Here is a 21,828-nt window from a genome sequence, read left to right as displayed (position 1 = left end):
GACGTTATTCAACGTTTTCCAGTCTTATTAGCTCGTTAGTATTGAATTGATTTCATTTTGAGTTTTAATTAGATTTTAAGTTGGTATCTTATAAAAATGCTGGTATCAAAATATTTATCAGGACTTGCTCTTTCAGAAACCGCCAAAACACCAATTTTCGGAAATTTGGTCCTGAAGGTCCATTTTCCCTTGACATGTGCTCCTAGTTCTTAAAAAGTTCATGTAATTATAACGTGCTTGTCCTACCATACTTCCTTATAAAGTGTTGCATGTAGTGGAAATGGCCAATCCGACAGTTATCTTGAAAAAGCAGGGGGAAATCACTATTGTAAGATTGTTTACAGTTGCTATTCTGTCGGATAATAAACTAAAGATAATTTTGATCTTTTTATTGTCGCATGTCATGCAGGTGTTCTCAACTATTTTTAGCAACAAACGCAAGTTAGCTTGTTAAAAAAATATGTAGGTCAATACCGATTACTTTTTATTTGCTTTTAAGTATGGCGGTCTGTGCGTACTTGTATTAGTTATGACTGGATAAGAATAATGGAGTATGAAATCTTGCCAGGTTTCTCAAATTTATCTTAGTTCATTTAAAACGAGAAAGTTTTTAGCTCACCTGAGCTGAAAGCTCAAGTGAGCTTTTCTGATCACATTTTGTCTGTAGTCCGTCTGTCCGTCTGTCTGTAAACTTTTCACATTTTCGACTTCTTCTCCAGAACCACTGGGCCAATTTCAACCAAACTTGCCACAAAGCATCCTTGGGTGAAGGGGATTCAAGTTTGTTCAAATGAAGGGCCACGCCCTCTTTCAAGGGGAGATAATTAAGAATTAGTGAAAAATGAATAGCATCTTTAAAAAATCTTCTTCTCAAGAACCACAGGGCCAGGAAAGATGAAACTCACATGGAAGCATCCTCAGGATGTGTAGATTCAAGTTTTTTCAAATCATGACCCCCGGGGGTAGGGCGGGGCCAAAATGGAGGATCAAAGTTTTATATAGAAATATAAAGGAAAAATCTTTAAAAATCTTCTTCTCAAGAACGGTAAAGCCATGAAGAGTCATATTTATATGGAAGCATCCTCAGGTAGTGTAGAATTAAGTTTGTTCAAATCATGACCCCCGGGGGTAGGGCGGGGCCAAAATGGAGGATCAAAGTTTTACATAGAAATATAAAGGAAAAATCATTAAAAATCTTCTTTTCAAGAACAGTAAAGCCATGAAGAGTCATATTTATATGGAAGCATCCTCAGGATGTGTAGATTCAATTTTGTTCAAATCATGACCCCCGGGGGTAGGGCGGGGCCACAATGGAGGATCAAAGTTTTACATAGAAATATAAAGGAAAAATCTTTAAAAATCTTCTTCTCAAGAACGGTAAAGCCATGAAGAGTCATATTTATATGGAAGCATCCTGAGGATGTGTAGATTCAAATTTCTTCAAATCATGACCCACTGGGGTAGGGTGGGGCCAAAATGGAGGATCAAAGTTTTACATAGAAATATATAGGAAAAATCTTTAAAAATCTTTTTTTCAAGAACAGTAAAGCCATGAAAAGTCATATTTATATGCAAGCATCCTCAGGATGTGTAGATTCCATGACCCCTGGGGGTAGGGCGGGGCCACAATGGAGGATCAAAGTCTTACATAGAAATATAAAGGAAAAATCTTTAAAAATCTTCTTCTCAAGAACAGTAAAGCCATGAAGAGTCATATTTATATGGAAGCATCCTCAGGATGTGTAGATTCAAGTTTGTTCAAATCATGACCCCCGGGGGTAGGGCGGGGCCACAATGGAGGATCAAAGTTTTACATAGAAATATAAAGGAAAAATCTTCTTCTCAAGAACAGCAAAGCCATGAAGAGTCAAATTTATATGCAAGCATCCTCAGGATGTGTAGATTCCATGACCCCTGGGGGTAGGGCGGGGCCACAATGGAGGATCAAAGTCTTACATAGAAATATAAAGGAAAAATCTTTAAAAATCTTCTTCTCAAGAACAGTAAAGCCATGAAGAGTCATATTTATATGGAAGCATCCTCAGGATGTGTAGATTCAAGTTTGTTCAAATCATGACCCCCGGGGGTAGGGCGGGGCCACAATGGAGGATCAAAGTTTTACATAGAAATATAAAGGAAAAATCTTCTTCTCAAGAACAGCAAAGCCATGAAGAGTCAAATTTATATGGAAGCATCCTCAGATAGTGTAGATTCAATTTTGTTCAAATGATGACCCCCAGGGGTAGGATGGGGCCCAATGGGGGTCGAAAGTTTTACATAAGAACATATAGAAAAAAAAATTCTTCTCAAGAACAGAAAAGCTATGTTAGTCTTATTGATATGGAAGCATCCTCAGGTTATGTAGATTCAAATTTGTTCAAATGATGACCCCTGAAATAGGGAGGAGCTACAATGGGGGATCAAATTTTTACAAAGAAATAAATGGGAAAATTCTTTTAAAATCTTCTCAAGTGCAACAAATTCATTTGTTCTATTGACATGGAAGCATCATCAGGAAGTTTAAAATTCAAGCCCCCCCCCCCCCCCCCCCCCCCCCCCCCCGTTCATTACTGAACTGATTTGTGCCTTAGTCTAGCCAATGTGCTCCGGTGAGCGATGTGGCCCATGGGCCTCTTGTTTGTTTTTGGTACTACTTATAAGCAAACAGTTCCTCAAACGAAAATTCTACAACCCACACCCCCCCCCCTTCCAAAAAAAAATTATTGAGATGAAATATTTGACAATTATTTGAGTTATCAAACTATAAATGACATACTGAATATTCTTCAAAAAGACAACAATTACTGAATACTTTTAAAGTCATATATGGTGTATTTTTTATAAGTTCAGACTAACTAAAATTAATAAGATCTTTCTATTTGTTTTATTACTTTATATAAAGATAGGACTTTCCTGTAAATTACACAATTTAAATCAATCGCATTTCAAAGATATTATACATTTAAAACAAACAGACACAGTTTAAAATCAATTTAACTATGGAAACATATGGTTATTAAAGTTCAAAATCTGTGAAAATTTAATTTGAACGTAAATAACATATATCATGTTTATCTACACTCAATCTCATATTTTTATTTTTTAGCTCAGATACGGCATATATAGCTTTAAATGTAATTATAACAAATCTTCTGGGACGTTGATTTTGTAAACAATTTTATTTTATTTGAATTCATTTTCAATGAATGTTTATGGTAAATATTTTGTAAATTAACAATCTGAAAATCAAAACTTGAAATATAGAGTGAAATTATCAATCAGCAGGTTGAAAAGCATTATTAAATATTTACAACTGTTTTACAGAAGCTTAATATGGTTCATTTTGGGAAGATAAGAAATTCAAGAGTTAAATTAGAATAATAAACATGCAATAATAATATTTATTCTCTCTCTCTCTCTCTAAAAAAATCATCATGTTCTTGACAGTTTTTTTACCTCAGATTTCTCACTATCATGCAGTAATTCAATATGAAATCATATGCTTCTTGGTGTAAATAAGAGACTGTTCTTGTGCAAGCCTTTTGAAGTGCTGGACTAAACAGCTAATAAAGGCTACAAATAGTACTGGCATAATTTAATTTGTATTAAAAAAAATTAAATACTAAGAGTCTTAGACTCTCAAAGTTATATAAAAATGTTTTATATTTTAGGAGGATTGTCCCATTCCAGAACCTAAGCCAGGAGGTATGTATCAGTATTTTTCTTTAAAGAAATTTTTACAATTTGATTAAAAGCAGATCATTATTTTGCTTCTGATGTATTTCTTTATTGGTAGGAAGAGTGGGATTATTTTTTTTATTTTACAAAACATGGCTTAAAAGGTGATGTGTATCATTAACAAAGGCTTAAACATGTCACCCGGAGCACATAAAATGTTTTCAAATTCTCTTGATTTAAATTTAGTGTTAAATATTAACACTAGGGATGTCAACGAATAGTCGACTATTCGACCATCAGTCGAATGGACTGACAATCGAATAACGAAACGACATTCGAATAAATAAATTCAATAAAAGAGTGATAAAGAGTTGGAATTCTCATCCTAAAATTGAGAAACCGTCTTCCCTCAGACACAGTCGATGAGATAATTTTCCTCATTAAAAACTGCTGGCTTTACATGTAGAAAGTACAGTGATTAGAAATGCTTCACTTCCGCGTGAATTATTGTCAATTAATGTGTTGTTTTTATAATAAAATTATCTAGCCATACTGCGCTTTCTTTGTAAAACTATTAATTGGACTTGATCTCATACCATGTACCCATTATAACCGTGACATGTTTGGACACTACAATAATTATTATAAAATTAATATTCTTTTACATATTTTAAAGACATTTTGATAATTGGTACAAAAAGTATATTCAAATATTTAACATTATCAAGGGCACCGTATGTGCCCCCCCCCCCCCCCCTCATTTTAATAAGCTTTAAAAAAATATATCACACAGTCATTTTTTATGCTTCCTAAAAAACCGACTTTACAGACCAATTTATGAACATGATTGACGGTGAAATCCTACATTTTTGAGAAATTAGCGGTCTATATTAAGTAAATATAAACACACTATCCACATTTTAAGTCCATGTGAACCTCTGTGTAACATTTGATGTAACTTTTTAATCAATTTAAAAAAGGGGGATTTGGGATTAAATATGTGATGTACCAGTGAAGTTTGAAATAAAATTTTAGTTTCCGAAAAAGTTTCGAATATATTCGACTATCGTTCGAATAATGCAATCGAATATTAGACTAAAGAAAATAAATATTTTGACATCCCTAATTAACAAGCATTCTCTGTAAGCACCAAAAAATCTTGGAAACGACATGTTTCGGATTTTGATGAAATTGCACCACAGATGTGTCTTGGTACAAAACTAGCAAATATGGTGTTGGAAGTTCCACACGTGCACTTGGTTGCCATGGAGACGGATCCATTGAATTTGGTTATTTTTGGCCCCCTTTTTGGCCAACTTAATTTTGGAATTTCACAGTTATATCTAAATATTTCTGATACTAAGAGGCTTAGAGTCATCAAACTTTGGTAGATAGAGCATCTTGGGTCCTTGAAATGTGTGGACAAAAAATAGGATTTTTAAGGTAATATCTGAATATTTTAAATTATATGAGGCTTACAATCAATGCATTCACAGAGCTTATCCAAAAAGTAGGTCACAGAGCTACGTTTGGGATTTCAAGGTTTAATCTAAATATATAAGATTCAGAAGAGTGATCGTAGGCCCTCGATTCTCTTGTTTAATTGTCATTTCATTGATCCGTTACAGGGTTATTCTCAGATGACTGCTGAAACCTTCTGGTCTCTTGTATAATTTTGTTGCTATAAATAGAAATCCTCACTGATTTTGTGTATTTCAGTTATAAATAGAGCTGGAAGTCCTCATTGTTTTTTGTGCTTGTCACTTAATGGTAACTGGCACATGTACTTGGCAGTCACATTATGGATAATTTACTAAAAGACTTTAATGGTGACATAACAACAAAGCTTTATGATAAACGTGATGACTTCAATTTTTCAATCGTCAACTTCCCTTACTTATGTAGCAATATACCCTTATCACCTGCATATGGGGTTTATGTCTCAAATTTGCTTCGATATGCAAGAACATGCTCTACGTGTGAACAATTTCTAAAATGAGGCAAGCTATTGACAAACAAGTTGGTGAAACAAGGATATCAACAGTCTCGTTTGAAGTCATCATTTCGCAAGTTTTATGGTCGATACAATGACCTTGTCAGCAAATACAACCTATCATTAAGTCAAATGCTGACTGACGTTTTTCATATTAATTGTTAGGCCACTGAATTGAATACACATTGAATTGTCTACGGATATTTCCTGGGTTTTTTTTTCGATCAGCAGGAGATGCTCACTTATAATAGATAGTATTCAAATTTTCAATCCATAATGTCTAAAATAGTGCAAGAATCTCTATTTTCTAAATAACTCACTATATCTATTTTTAGACAACGGTTACTATAAAAAGAAAAGAGAGTCGATCTTCAATATTGTGTCAATTATTAATTGCCCAAATGTTTTTGTTCATGACATATTGTAGTATATTTTGTAAATATTTTTTTTCAATGAAGCTTACAACTGGTGGAAAATTGTTATATGTTTCTATTTATGGGTGTTTGTGCTATAAATAGAAAAGATCTCAAAAAATGCTAAATTCCCCATTTTTCAAATTTTCAGAAACCATGTCAATCTGCATGACCTTTTTATTAGCTTGGGAATATTTCTAGAATAAATGATTATATGCCTTGTATACCTTAAAAGTTCAAGTTATCATGTGATCCAATGATTTTAGTTTGAGTGTAGTAGATACCGATAAATATCCGTTTACATTTCCTTAATTTTCATGTTTTCATTTGGTCAAAAAGGGCCAAAAATGGCCAAATTCGATGGATCCGTCTCCATGGCAACCAAGTGCACGTGTGGAACTTCCGACACCATATTTGCTAGTTTTGTACCAAGACACATCTGTGGTGCAAATTTCATCAAAATCCGAGACATGTTGTTTCCAAGCCCTATAGTAAATTTTTTGGTGCTTACAGAGAATGGGTGTTAATAGTTTACTTTACAAAATTAAAGGGCTCCTTTTCTTAATTTTTTCAACAAATACTTTTGAAATTAATGTGAATATATTGGCAAGTCAGAATTACAACAGAAAATTTTATGTTACAGTTTATGCAATTGATAATGTCAGGTATTTATATGATTCTGAAAGTGTTCATGAAAATTCCAATAGGCTCATAGCCTGCATACTGTGTATAGTTGCAAAATTGAAATTTTGTATCTGTGATGAAATGATGAGTATTATTAATAGTTTTCTACTCCCGGGATAATGGATACATGTATCATCATTGTCAGATAAATTATAGGATACATACAGGATACATAAAATAACATGTTGTTGGTCAGTCCAGAAAACCAAAATGTTCATGCAATTGATGTTCTTCAATTCATCTATATCTGTCTATGAAAAGGGATAAAATATTTTTAATCAGTACATGACAAACTCTATAGTATTTTACCATCTTGCTGTACCTTTTTTATCTTTCAGAGGTTCAACTCCAAATGCAGGATGTTGGGATATGTGGGTCAGATGTTCATTACTGGCAGCATGGAAGAATTGGTGACTTTGTTGTTAAAGCTCCCATGGTACTCGGCCACGAGGCAAGTGGGGTGGTCAGCAAAGTGGGAGAGGGTGTATCCAACCTTAAAGTAGGCAAGTGCTAATCAAGTCAAGATATTGATTACAATGCTGCAGAATTCCAAAAAAATAGAGGACAGGACACATGAAAAATATATAAATATTTTAAAGGATCTTGCCCATATTGCATTATGTTGTGACCTTGTAGGTGACAGAGTAGCGATAGAGCCGGGTGTTCCCTGTAGGACCTGTAAACATTGTAAGACGGGTCGTTACAATCTCTGCCCCGACATGAGGTTTTGTGCCACGCCCCCCATCCATGGAAACTTGGCAAAATTTTACACTCATGCCGCAGATTTTTGCTTCAAGTAAGAATAAATCATTACAAAAGATTTCAAGAATTAGATTTTTCTCTTGTGTATTACAATATTTTGAGTATTGGTCAGAGAGTGATCAAGACTTTTAAGGAGAAATAAAGCTTGAATAAGTGTTGCTGCCTTACTGACATGGAATATAAATTGACCTACAAGTCAACGTGAATACATACTGTCAGATTTTCATATCAGAGGTATCTGAACTTTACAGAAAGACTTTGTTCCAGGTTACCAAACAATGTTAGTACAGAGGAGGGAGCCTTTCTTGAGCCTCTGTCTGTGGGTGTCCATGCCTGCAAAAGGGGAGGGGTCAGTTTAGGGAGCAGGGTGCTGGTGTGTGGGGCAGGACCAATTGGACTGGTCAACCTAATGACAGCAAAGGCCACTGGAGCATCAGAAGTTTGCATCACAGGTCAGGTTCTTATATTCCTCTCTTATTACTGTGTAAAGGGTTAAAATATCAAGTTGTTCTTGTGTTAGTTAAAATGTTACAGTTCTTAAAGGTTAAGTAAAATGGCTGCAATTCCTTAATATGTTAAAGATAAAATAAAACTAAAGAAATAACCACACAATTAATGGAGATATTTGGGGGAAAACCCCAATTCACACCTGAGTTATTTTCTGAATCACTCGGTTGACATCACTACAGGGACTGGCCATCTAGAATGCAAAGAAAGCTAAGAGCTAACATATAGCTATCTATCTTATTTGAAAGCATGCCCAATGATCAGATGAATTACATGTATAAAAAAAATGACATCTAGTAATTAGAAGAAAAAATTAGGAAGATAACTAGTGTATCATTGATTGCAGTTCTTTACTTCAAACAGGAAGAGGCTGTTGCTTATTTGTCAGATTTCTATGATTAGATATTGATGAAAAAAGACTAGAAATTGCAAAGAAAATTGGTGCTGATTACACAGTTCTTGTAAAAAGCCGAGATGGGCGAGAAGTGGCAAAACAGATAGAGGAAGTGATGGGGCAGAAACCAGAGGTCACCATAGAATGCAGCGGGGCCCCACCTAGTATACAGACAGCAATCTATGTACGTCAGGATTATTTTAAGAAAAATATTGATTAAACAAACTTATAAAGACATGTTTTTAGCTCACCTGAGCCGAAGGCTCAAGTGAGCTTTTCTGATCACATTTTGTCTGTAGTCCGTCTGTCTCTAAACTTTTCACATTTTCGACTTCTTCTCAAGAACCACTGGGATAATTTCAACCAAACTTGCCACAAAGTATCCTTGGGTAAAGGGATTCAAGTTTGTTCAAATGAAGGGCCACACCTTCTTCCAAGGGGAGATAATTATGAATTCATGAAAAATTAATGGCATCATTAAAAAATCTTCTTCTCAAGAACCACTCTGCTTGAAAATATGAAACTTATGTGGAAGCATCCTCAGGTAGTGTAGATTCAAGTTTTTTCAAATCATGACCCCCGGGGGTCAGTTGGGGCCACAGTGAGTGATCAAAGTTTTACATAGGAATATATAGGAAAAATCTTTAAAAATCTTCTTCTCAAGAACAGCAAAGCCATGATTGGTCATATTTAGATGGAAACGTCCTCAGGTAGTGTAGATTCAAGTTTGTTCAAATCATGATCCCCGGGGGTCGGGTGGGGCCACAATGGGTGATCAAAGTTTTACATAGGAATATATAGGAAAAATCTTTAAAAATCTTCTTTTCAAGAACAGCTGAGCCATGATTGGTCATATTTACATGGTAGCATCCTCAGGTAGTGTAGATTCAAGTTTGTTCAAATCATGACACCCGGGGGTCGAGTGGGGCCACAATTGGTGATCAAAGTTTTACATAGGAATACATAGTGAAAATCTTAAAAAAACTATTTTTTAAGAACAGCAAAGCCATGAATGGTCATATTTATATGGAAGCATTCTTAGATAGTGTAGATTCAAGTTTGTTCAAACATGACCCCTGGGGTAGGGTGGGGCCACAATGGGTGATCAAAGTTTTACATAGGAATATATAGGAAAAATCTTTAAAAATCTCCTACTCAAGAACAGCAGAACCATGATTGGTCATATTTAAATGGAAGCATCCTCAGGTAATGTAGATTCAAATTTGTCCCCCCCCCCCCACTTTTATATTTAAACTTTTCAACCTTTCAAGACTGAACTGATTTCTGCTTTTTCCTAGCCATAGTGCTCAGGTGAGCGATGTGGCCCCTGGGCCTCTTGTTATTTTTACATGCCAAAATACTTATGTTCCAGACACTATCGTATTAAAACCTTAATTTGCTGTAAAATTCTTGTTGCCAGGCAACAGAGTCAGGTGGTTGTGTTGTGTTGGTGGGATTGGGACCAGCAGATATAACTTTACCAATCGTCGATGCTTCTGTCCGTGAAGTTGATATCAGAGGCATCTTCAGATATGTCAACTGGTAAGATGTCTACTCTTATGAAGAGGGTTATCCATTGTGCGTAAGTGTTTTTGTGTTGTTTTGTTTTTGGAATGGATGGATGGAACAGCAGCAGATATTTGTAGATGGTTTGTTATGAGTATTCAAAATACTCATATCAATTCACTTATGACTAAAAACAAAACTATTTTAATGCCAAGAAATTACAGGGGTATTGCTCTACCTCATCATTATGAATTTTGACTGTTTATTTTTTTCCAGAGCTTCAAAACTTATAATACATTATAATCAAAGTACTCATAGACCTGTAATCTGAGCTAATTAAACAAAATAATTTGAAAAAAAAGACAGGATACCCACCCAAAAAAAAAAAAATCAAAAGCCTTAAAAAGGTTTCAAATGGCATATAAACAAGAGGCCCATTGACCACATCACTCACCTGAGCACTTTGGCTAAGAAAAAGCAGAAATCAGTTCTGTATTGAAAAGTTTAAATATATATGTTAGTGGTCCCAACCTATTAAAGGAGGGGGCATAATTTGAACAAACTTAAATTTACACTGACTGAGGATGCTTCAATATTTCTTTGACTATTAATGACATTAAAGGATTTTTAAAGATTATATTCCTATAAGTTTTACTTTTATTGCCCCCACCCTGCCCCCTCCCCCTTGGGGTTAATGAATGATTTAAACATTTTTGAATCTAAACTATCTGAGGATGCTTCTGAATTAATATGACTAATCATTGCTTTGCTGTTCTCAAGAAAAGGATTTTTAACGATCTTTCATATATATTCCTATGCAAAACTTGATCCCCCATTGTGGCCCCACCCTACCCCAGGGGTCATGATTTGAATAAATTTGAATCTACACTATCTGAGAATGCTTCCATATGAATATGACCAATCATGGCTTTGCTTTTCTTGAGAAGATTTTCAAAGATTTTTCATATGTATTCCTTTGTAAAATTTTGATCACTCATTGCAGCCCCACCCTACCTCTGGGGGTCATGATTTGAACAAACTTGAATATACACTACAAAACACTACACTACAATGAGGGTGCTTCCTCATTCAAAAAAATATGCATTTTCACTATATAATCAATAGTGCCCCACCCTCACATCAGAACCACTGACCCAGGGCCAGAAATTTCACAAATTTGGAAGAGGCACCCTTGCTTATCATAACTGTGCACTTAGTTTGTTTGCTTGATACTGTGGATCACAGAAGAAGATTTTTGAACTAATACTGGAATACTGCATTTTCATTTTCACTATATAATCAATAGAGCCCCCCCCCCCCCCAAACATCAGAGCCCCACCACCACTACCACTACCACCAGAACCCCTGACTTTGGTGCAACAAATTTCACAATGTTGAAAGAGGCACCCTTGTTCATCATTACCATGCACCTTGTTCAACTGTTTAACATACAGGGGAATAGAAGAAGATTTTTAATGAATTTATGCATTTTTATCGTTAGAGCATTTCAATTTCTTTCTTTCTATTTTGTTCATAGCTTTATTTTTTATGGTGCTGGGGTCAAAATCCAGTTAAACTCTACAGCAAATGAGCCCAGCTTAAAATGATACAGTATGAAAAAATACCCGACTGTTTTTTTTTTTATTAAGCAGCAGTTAAGCTTAAGGGTCAGGGAAAGTGCCCTCAATGCCAATAATTGGACAAAGATTTCATTGTGTGTAAATGAATGGTGGGAAAAGTCTTTTAACTTCATAAAGTCATTTTATCCTTGCATTGATCAAATAAAGGTTACCCAAAAAACCAAAGCTATATTAGGTCAATGCAGAAATAAACATACAAGTATAGCCGCCTTTAAAAGCATTATGACCTTCATAGTTTTAACTGCAAAGATGTGCCTAAATTTGTTGAAAATGGCTCGTTTTGGAAGTCAAATGTAAAACTATGTTGCAGGATATATGAAATACATGACAATTGCTTTGAAATATAACAGTATTTGGGCTCAGGTCCAAAACGCAAAGCAAGCCCAGCCCTCTAGGCTCTATCACGTTTTCATATCCTCGCCCATATACTATAGTAATGCTTATACTTCAAAACAATAACCATGAATTCTATATCAATCATTTTTTGTTATTATTTAATTGCAGTTATCCAACGGCTCTAGCCATGATTGCTTCAGGAAAAGTGAATGTGAAACCCCTCATCACCCATCGATTCAAACTACAAGACAGTGTCAAGGCATTTGAGACTGTTGCTAGGGGTGAGGGCATAAAGGTCATGATTCACTGTGGATAGCAACCAATCAAATTGTCCAGTTAATGCAGACACACTCTGGTGTAGGGAACAGACATGGAATATTGAATGAAAATTAGGAATATTTTTACTGAATTAATGAATCCTGACTCTTAAAATTGCTGACTTATCAAAAGATTTTTCAATTGTTGAAACTGACAGATATATAAAGATGAGAAAAAGTATTAGCTTCGACAACTCATGATCTGTTACGCAACTGTTTGTACACGTACAATGCAATTTTGTTCCTTAGTTTTACAGCAGCAGTTTGTATTCATGATTGCTTTTGTGCTTCAGCAATGTTTTGACTGATTTTGTGTAAACATTTTGATTGCCTTTAATTGATTTTGTCTGTGATATAGCCATATTTAGGTGGTAGAAATGCATTTAGTACATTAACCTTGACATGTACCCTCTGTCCATAAAATTACAATTGCATTTAAAATACATGTTTCTTCAGAACATAATAAAAGTATAATTTTTTGTTCATCTGACATCAAGAGTAGAAAAATTAGGTTTGTTATTATACATTTAAAAATTGGTTCCTATATAAATCTATACTAAAAAAAAAAAAGTCGAACATTTCCATTGTTTTACTGAGCGGTCATAAATAAATCGATGTTTGACCGCAGTGTAAGAAATATTGGACATGTCGATGAGATATTGTACCGCTTACGTCACATTGTGGACGGGACCAGCTAAATCTTATTTGCATAAGTTGGTGTTCGACAGTGACAGAATCGACGAAGTTTTACCGCAGTGCGGGTAAAGGAAATTTACATCACAAGATACATGTATGTCAAAAAATATAAATAAAAGGTATAACAAAACATTTATTGACTGTTCTCTCGGGCAAAATGCATTTTGTCGACCCCTCTAACCAAACTGTTTGCCATCGGCATAATGGCTCCAGGCAAACAGTTTGGTTCTTGGGTCCGACAAAACACATGTTGCACTCGAGCACAGGCAATAAATGTATAAAACTTTTTACTACAAAATTAAAGAATAAAAGGTTTTCTGTCATTAACAACATTTTCACATTTAGTAAGAAATGGATCTCATAATGCACCAGAATTGCATTCTTTAGATTCGTTCAGACCTAGGAATGCTAGAATATCTACCAACTTCAATCATCAACAGGTATTTCATCAATAGGCATTTCAGTTTTTTTTTTGGGGGGGGGGGGGGGGGCTAGCAAAGAAAAATTCCTTGACAAGCAAAACAAAAAGTCATCAGACATTAATATTGAGGGGACACAAGCATAAAGTAGCTATATTTTCTATTGTATGATATATATCGGCAAAATTATTGTTGGCACGACCCCCTAACCCATTTTCCGTGCATCCCCCCTCCCCCGTTCCTACGGCCATGATCAATTTAAGAGCTGATATAAAACCAAAGAACTGCCTAAGTTTAAGTATGTGCATATATATATAGTTTTCCTTCCTTCAGTTTGTTTCGATCATCAATGCAGTTTTCTGTGTATTTGATACAGAGTAATTTACATTGACCAAATTCTTTGGATTGTGCCCAGTATTCACACATTTTGAAACTCTTTTCTACAAGTGAATACCATCATAGTGTATATCTGAGATGTAAACATTTGCTGCATATAAAGATCTATCCTTAAGTAGATTTTGAAGTCTGTACCAATAATTGATAATTTATTTTAATACATCAAATTTAAGAGGAAATTTTCCTAATTCTGACAGTTTAGCAAAATTTCTTACATTTGTTGCAAATATCGGGAACACGTTCGGAAAATTATAAGTGAAGCTTCTTACAGTAAATTGATTTGAAGAGATTATTTAGATCAAATGGAGATGATTTTAGTTTATTCCTTGAAATTGCATATCCACCCCATTTTTTTTTTTAGAATTTTATATAAGAACAGATTTTATTGTGTGGTCAAAGAGACGAGTACTTGTTTTAATTCCAGGTGCTAAACTTAGAACGTCTTTTCAATATATGGAATCCTTTCAGGGGAGAAATTGTAATTTTAAACAAAAGAGATGGGTGAACAAGGCGTGCAGAGTGCCTATAGATTCAGATGTGTAAAAATCATATTAAATTTCTGAATTTAATATTTAAAGTTCTCATTATTGAAATTTATGAAATTATGATGATAAAAATTTTCCGAGGAAAATTTTCACGGCAAAAATCATTTTGTCACTAAAAGATAATGTGGGGTTCGAACCCTAGCAATAAAAATCCTGAGTATCGTTTTCCTTTGAAACTAATGCATAACCACTACGTTACACAGTTCCTTGTGAATATTGGCATTTAAATCATGTTTGTGATATGACCCTTGACTAAATTGACTTAGATGCTAATGCTGTGTCGTGAAAGTGTAATTTTAAGGTATAGTGAGATAGTGTGTCTCTGCTCCATGTTTTTGTTGACCAAAAATGTATATTTTTAAGCAAACTTTGAGGATAAACTTTCCAAAAAAAAAATGGAGCGAAGACCCACTCATATGGAAGAATTGTGTTATAGTATGAGAAAATGATCCCTTTTTGCCCTCTTTAGTGTGTGTATGCTATTTCATAGGCAAATAATTTCAATCTTTGTGAGATTTTTGCAAATTGTAGAGATTTTTTTTACACAAAGTATACTTTAAATATCAGATGAAATATCAAAGAAAAGAAGATGGGCGTATTTTGCTTGTTATCTGCAGGAATCATCTGTACGAAACATCTTAGTTTAAAATATCCATGATTTGGTCGGCTGACCACAGCTAGACAGACTATCCAAAGTTACGCACAGAGGAGAATGTTACATTTAGTTTGAAATATCTTGTCAAATTGTTACGCTTATCTAAATAATTACTACACTGTATAACACACTGATGCTTCACGTTAATAATAAACACTCAGGCCCGTAGCAACGGTGTCAAAAGTTGGGGGGGGGGGGGCTTCCCCAAAAATCTGACAAGCCAAAAAACAAAACAAAAAATCTAATAACCTGTCCAAATCCTGGAATTTTCTAGTGCTCGACTTTACAGGAACAAAAAAAGGGGGGCAGCATCTAAAGGGAAATTAACTATAGCAAAATATTATACTCAAAAAAAGTGGGGGGCCGCCCCCCCCCCCCATCCCCCGGGCCCCGAGTTCTACGGGCCTGACACCTATAAGATTGTAAGGGTATAGTTTTATGCAATTACATTTGTGTATTAAAATATCAGTAGTTTGGAACAATTGGTTTCGCTCTCGGTGCTACAGAACCAGAATTTATCCATTTTAAAATAAAACAGTGAATAAAATTACACTGATAAAAGAATTGATTGTTTGCATTAAAAAAATATTAACGTTCCATGTAAGGATCGAACCAAACATTTTTCGATTCCATTGCACTGGACGGATAACACATACTACTGTCAGAGCTACCATCGCTAGACACAAGATATGAATTTTAAAACGACAATGAAGCACTGCATTTACATATTGGATTTTTTTTCTCTCAAAAAGTTCATTTTTTAATGTTCTCTGGGTCTTCTCTCCATTGTTTACAAATGTTTGTTTGTTTCTTTGAATTCAAATGGACACAAATAATGTTTCAAAATCACGGAGAAATGACCCATGGGTAGCAAATTTTTAGAAAAACGTGTTTAAAAGTAACATTTTGTACAAAATGACTCATCTGCAAATTTTCAAGTCATTTTTTTAGCAAATCAAAACACAACATCAGGAAAATATACCCCTTTCCTTTTTCACAGGATGCTAAAATTTCAAGTGACATATCAATGAAATTTTCACTTTTCAAGTGCGCCCAGATTCCTGCCGAATGCCAATCTAAAATGCCCTCCTTCTTTTGTTATAACTGAATTTAATTTTTCATCATGGTTTTCGCACTTAAGACACTTCGCTCGCCTTGTTCGCCCATTTTCTTTAAACTGAACAATTCAACAAAAAATTTTGGAGGACACTTTTACGTTGTTTTGGATTAATGCACTGAAAAAAGATCATGTCAGCAAACAAAGGATAAAGGCATAAAGAGATATATTTTGTAAATTTGGGGAAAAATAATTATAATTAAAAAAAATCTTGAATTTTCAAGCAAAGCCTTTGCACTATTGTCCAAATTTCAAAATCAAACCCTGCGTATTTTAAAACTTTCCTATGACTGTGATACGAGATATCTTTTAATATTACTTTCTGATATCATAAAACAATATGTATATACTGCGAAAGAAACCCTTCACTACAAAAGATATTTTATGAGTACAGTTTAAATGTACCTCATCATAACTTCAATGTATATACTACCATCTTAGAGGTTCCGTATTACATTGGGTATAAATCAGATTTAAAACTCTTATGTTAATCACAGAGACGTGTGCACCACGGATATGCAGAGCACACATATCGATCGTACAATCGTTTACATGTAGTAGCGGTTGTGCTGGGGGTATATAAGCTGTTTAAACTGTACAACAGTTCAAAGTCCATCCCTTTGTCAACAAATCGCCCCCACTTTTATCTGGAGTTCTGATTGACCAGCAACAGGTAGGTTTGCATAGAATACAATTTTGTTCACTAGTAATGCAAGTCATGGATGAAAATTCAGTGTATCGATTTCTGGTACTAATATAAGAGATCGATAAAAAATGGTTTTGGCCATCCACTAAGATTGTGATTCATTTCTGTGTTGCCTGAAGATGTTTTTTTTCGCCCGTTGCCTGTCTGAGAGGAATCATACTTTCACAAATAGGGGTGGATTAAGGATTTTCAGTTGGTGGAAGGGGCGAGTGCATAGTAAAAGAGAGGCAAAGTTTATGCGGGAAGGGGGTTGTGTGTAAATTTTTACATATTAGTGACAAATGTATAAATAAATGGATGCTCTCTTCAATGTTTGTTCACTTCAAATCACAGTACCTATATTAAGTAATGGTCAATGTCAATAAATTTCTATTTTGTACATGTATGTGTCTTACATAGTAGATCGGTATTCATAGATATTGTCTGATCAGTACATTTTCAAAAGGATATATTTACATATGTTCAGGGATCTCTGTGTTCAGATCGCTTAATTTGATTAAGTGTGTATCGATCTGTATGTCCTCCTCTGTCTGCAGCATAAGACAATGCCCGTAGAGAATGTTTCAAGCCATGCTTGGAGTTGGCGTCAACAGCAGAATATTTTTAATTTCCCTGATGCAAAAAAAAAAAAAATTGACTGATGATTTCTAAATAAGTACAAACTTAAGTACAATAGAATCGGGAATACACGTATACCTTATTAAAGTTCGGCTCATTGAGAAAATCTTATGAAACGTCATACATGTACATATGTTTCAAAGTTAGTTTTAAATTTTAATGATATATATAACTTATCATTACTTGATTTAATGTGTCCATTAAGTTACTGAGTAAACTTGATCACTATATCTATAAAATAAATATCACGTACAGCATTGGAAGCATTACGGCTATGATGCATCCCTGGATGCAACAAATACGTGTATATAGTATATAACTGCAGTCAGTATGGAATATATAAGAATCATCTACTGCAATATATCAAGACATGGCAATCAGCATGCTAGAAACTTTGTATCTTCAACTTATATATATATTTTTTGCATTCCCCGCTTCCCATCAACTTCTTTGTCAGTAGCCTGTCTCGGTTAAAAAATTGATCGTACTCAAAGCATGCTCAATGCGTAATAAATTGTGAGGAATAAACAGGTGAATGTGGAATCGTCGAATATTATTACTGTATGCATAAGGAACGTTGACGATGGAAAAGTTGAAGTAATCTCCTTTTTCGTACAGTTTAGTACGTTGTTATCTGGCCCGTATCGTCTATAGTCAGTAAAACATCCAACTATGAAACAAATATGACAGACTCTGTGGTATCGTTTATTTCGAGTTCACTGGGATGTGAATGAAAGTAAGTACCAATTGTAAAACGTCATCGATACTTCTAGATGTCGAGTTGAAGGTCACAGCAAGAATTTCCTTCTTTTGTAGAAGTTTTTGAATAAATTCTTCACAGGAACATATAAAGTTGGGCTAATAAAGTTGCACTATTAGTGCCCATCGCAATTCCAACAGATTGTTTGAAGAGCTGGTCTCCAAAGACTACATAGATATTGTCAATGAGGAACTCCAGCATCCTTTTAATGTCAATCTCAGAGTACTTGTGTGTAAAATCAGAATGATTTTTAACAAAGTAATGCAACATATTTACTAGTACACATGTATACAGTTAATTTAGGGGAAAATTTGAAAAGAATAGTCTTTTAAAGTAAACATGGTTTCAATCATTCAAGGTGTCCGAGAACTGGTTGTGAGCCAAGAACCCCGTCATGGGAAAATGACGGTTTCAAGAGGGGGGGGGGGCTTCCCAACCCCCAATATATACAAAAATAAATTGTCCAACAAGAGGGGTGGGGAACTTTTTAAAATAATGTGACAAGGGAAAAAAGGTCCTTAACTGCGCAAATCCTGAAATTTGCCAGTGCCCAATCTTACGGGGGGGGGGGGGGGGACAACGAGCATCTGATTGAAAATTGACTATAACAAAAAAATTACAAAATACTTTACTCAGAGAAAAAGTGCCCCCGCGTTTTACGGGCCTGGATCAAGCAGGTATGCATAAGTGGCATCATCCGCTTAAATGTAGAAGGTATGGGATGCTGCAAGTAAAAAATTATACTTTTAACTTTTCAGTGTAGATATACCGTAAATCCTGAGGTTTGTACATAACAAAACTCTACAGATTAATGTCGCAAAAGAATACACTTAATGATGCTTCGTATGGGCGTGCGCATAAAGACACATGTAATCCATTGAAAAGGAGTAGGTTCATTTTCATGAGAGTCCTACAGAAAGACCTTAATTTTTATATTTCAGAAATTTCAAAATTTTATGTTGTGCATGTTTACTCTCTTAACTTAAGTCTATAGTTAAAAAAAAAGAAAAAAAGAAAAAAAAGCTTTAATTGTATCAGATAGTCGAGTAGTAGAATAGATCTCAATTACTAGTACTTGTATGCTCTGAACTAAGCAACTAACTTACTTTTTATTTCTTTTTTTTAGAATATGGATGTTACGCAAGAAGAAATAATTCGCCGACTAAAGAATGTGTACTTAATTCCGTTTTATGTACTCTGTGCAGTGTACTTCGTGCTGTACCAGCCATTTTTGCACTACCCCGAGGAGACATTTTCTGCAGCATTCTTCAAAGTGCTACCTATATTTGCCTTGATTGCATTTGTTAGATTAAATGTTGGGGATGAAAACGTTTTGCAGAATCCTATTCCCAAAAGCGACTTCCACAGATTTACAATTCTAGGCTTAATTTTCTCTAGCATTGGAGATGCTTGTCTTATTGCTAGGGAAACCATGTTCATTCCAGGAATGTTATTTTTCACCATTGCGCAGGCTTGGTATTTATACGCGCTGGGTCCCGGAAGTAAGGGAAGCAGGTTACAATCTATATTTTACCTTGGAGGAGTAGGGACTTTCCTGTTTCTGGAATCTGGTATAGAGGGCATCTTTATGAAGTTTTTAGTTCTTATCTACACGGTTCTGATTTTTACGGTTGCTTGGAGGGCCGCGTCACGATTTGAGCGGGAAAACACTTACCCTGCGTTGCTGGGATTTGTAGGAATCCTATTGTTCACTCTATCTGATTTCTTAATAGGTGTCAATAAATGGAAATTTTACATTCCCTTTTCAGAGTTTTTAGTTATGATGACTTACTATGGCGGCCAGTTTGGCATTGCTTTAGGCTCTCTTAGAGAGTAATTTTAATAATTTTTTTTAACCTTTGAATTGTTAATTTTGCTCTTGAACTATATAGTATTCGATTTACACCATGATTGAAGAGATGTTGTGTTCATTGTACGTCTAAAACTTTCGATATACGAAGGTCTTCTTCATTTGCTTAAAAAAGTACATGTGCAAATTGTTAACTTTAATGATAAATACAGTGCGGTTTGTGTAAGATTTCACTTTTGCTCATTTGCATTGCCTATTTAATAAAATATTTTCTTTCTTAAACAGTGCGTTAGCGTTTTTTTTTTTTTTGTAAAGGTTCATCGAAGAATTTGTTCAAAGAATTTTTTGTTAATTTTAAGGAGATTGCGTTCAAATTTACACATATATATATATTAAATTTTGTATTTTATCTTTTTTTAACTAACCGATTACACACACACACACACACAGAGATGCAGATGTATGTATATGCTGTGTATACTTCCTTTAGATTGATGAGATATGCGGCGCATTCCTGTTAAAAATGATAATCTTTTTGAATAATGCAATAGATGTAGTTTTTTATTTATCCTTACTAGTGAAAAAAATGAAACGAAAACACACAAACGATAAAAAAACATAAATCTCTCCCTCGCCCTATTGTGACCATGAAATCATGTTAAAATACTTGAATCAAGATGACGTTACATTCGTTGTTTATTGAAAACATTTCCATGTATTGGTTACAGAGAAAGAGCTTGTGTATTTCAGATACCTTGATCATGTTGATATATGGTCTTCAGTCAAAGTCATGATAAATACTAAGAACACAAGAACGATGAAAATAGGCAGTTGTACTTGTTTTCTAACTTCATACAGCTGGGTACTGTACTAGTACAATTTGACACGTTTTGCGGTCATGGGCGACAACATATTGAGTTAAACTATTGAATTTATAGTTGAACAGGAAAAATGAAAACCTCTTAAACGAAAGGAAGTTTTCCTAGAATTGAACTTCAATTACAAAAGAGAAATTTCTTAGAATCGAAGACACGGTTTGTTTTGGTAATGAAAATAAATATATATCTTGGGATTGTCAGATATCAATTCTAAAAAAAAAATATATAAACTTCTTGAATGTAGTCGAATACCTCATGGAGATTTCATTTTTCATTCTGAGAAAAAAGGGTTATTATGTAGACCGATACGATGTTACATTGCCAAGGTCATATACTATGTGTGCAGCTGGATATGCACTGCAAGTTTCAGGTATTTCGACTCGTATCCTGTTACATTCAAAAGTACGAAAGCCCATTGAGCTCATTTTCTTAGGTTAAAAAATATTGTTCGCTTTATAATGCTTAACTTTCGCGAATAAATGCGAAACTTTCGCGCTATAACGCGTAACTTTCGTGTTTATTCGCGAAAGTTTCGCGTTATAACGCGAAAAAAAAAAAATTTTTTTATCCTACGGAAATGAGCTCAATGGGCTTTCGTAAAAAAAGCAATGAATCTCTTGTGGTGACAGGATATAGGATGGGTAGAAATTCTTTGCATGCATTTTGCTTTCTGCTAAAAGATCCACCAATTGAGTTGCAATGAGCGTCCAAATTATAATTTCAATTGATACATTAATTTTGTATAATGCACTTATTGATATTTTAATATTGTGTTTTGAATTATAATTGAACTTTTCATGAACCATTGTTTTTGCCTTTGAAATGATTTGATAATAAAACTAAAGCTAACAAAAGTCATAAGGTATTGTGTTATAGTTTTTTGTGTAAATATTTTGGAGCCACGTGTTGCAGATAATTTTGCCTGGTATAAATAGGTCTGATAATTTGATGATGATACTTTCAAATTAATAAGATTCTAAATATACTTATACTGTTTT

At 34.5% G+C, this 21,828-nt stretch overlaps 2 protein-coding genes across 2 annotated transcripts; both read left to right on the top strand.

Moving 5' to 3' along the window:
* The first annotated feature begins 266 nt into the window (after window positions 1–266).
* On the top strand, window positions 267–12,687 carry LOC133183562 (sorbitol dehydrogenase-like). The gene is made up of 8 exons (XM_061318504.1): window positions 267–328; window positions 3,672–3,705; window positions 7,107–7,271; window positions 7,405–7,564; window positions 7,798–7,982; window positions 8,440–8,615; window positions 9,852–9,973; window positions 12,082–12,687. The coding sequence occupies exons 1-8, from the start codon at window positions 281–283 to the stop codon at window positions 12,227–12,229; spliced, it is 1,038 nt and encodes a 345-aa protein (XP_061174488.1). The 5' UTR covers window positions 267–280; the 3' UTR covers window positions 12,230–12,687.
* Window positions 12,688–16,589: 3,902 nt separating this feature from the next.
* LOC133183561 (lysoplasmalogenase TMEM86A-like) lies at window positions 16,590–20,234 on the top strand. Its single transcript, XM_061318503.1, has 2 exons — window positions 16,590–16,731; window positions 19,269–20,234. The coding sequence occupies exon 2, from the start codon at window positions 19,272–19,274 to the stop codon at window positions 19,977–19,979; it is 708 nt and encodes a 235-aa protein (XP_061174487.1). The 5' UTR covers window positions 16,590–16,731; window positions 19,269–19,271; the 3' UTR covers window positions 19,980–20,234.
* Window positions 20,235–21,828: the final 1,594 nt, after the last annotated feature.

The sequence above is a fragment of the Saccostrea echinata genome, unplaced genomic scaffold, assembly GCF_033153115.1.
Source record: "Saccostrea echinata isolate AGI-Se365-2 ecotype Australia unplaced genomic scaffold, CSIRO_AGI_Sech_v1 ptg000009l, whole genome shotgun sequence".
NCBI lineage: Eukaryota > Metazoa > Mollusca > Bivalvia > Ostreida > Ostreidae > Saccostrea > Saccostrea echinata.
The sequence above is the reverse complement of the archived record's forward strand: the minus strand, read 5'-3'. Positions and strand labels throughout refer to the sequence as shown.

Bases quoted from the DNA above. Each gene is read 5' to 3' on its own strand.
- LOC133183561 (XM_061318503.1), top strand. From the start codon at position 19,272: ATGGATGTTACGCAAGAAGAAATAATTCGCCGACTAAAGAATGTGTAC.
- LOC133183562 (XM_061318504.1), top strand. From the start codon at position 281: ATGGCCAATCCGACAGTTATCTTGAAAAAGCAGGGGGAAATCACTATT. The intron at 329-3,671 runs GTAAGATTGTTT...TTTATATTTTAG, and splicing joins AGCAGGGGGAAATCACTATT to GAGGATTGTCCCATTCCAGA. The intron at 7,983-8,439 runs GTCAGGTTCTTA...TTCTATGATTAG, and splicing joins ATCAGAAGTTTGCATCACAG to ATATTGATGAAAAAAGACTA.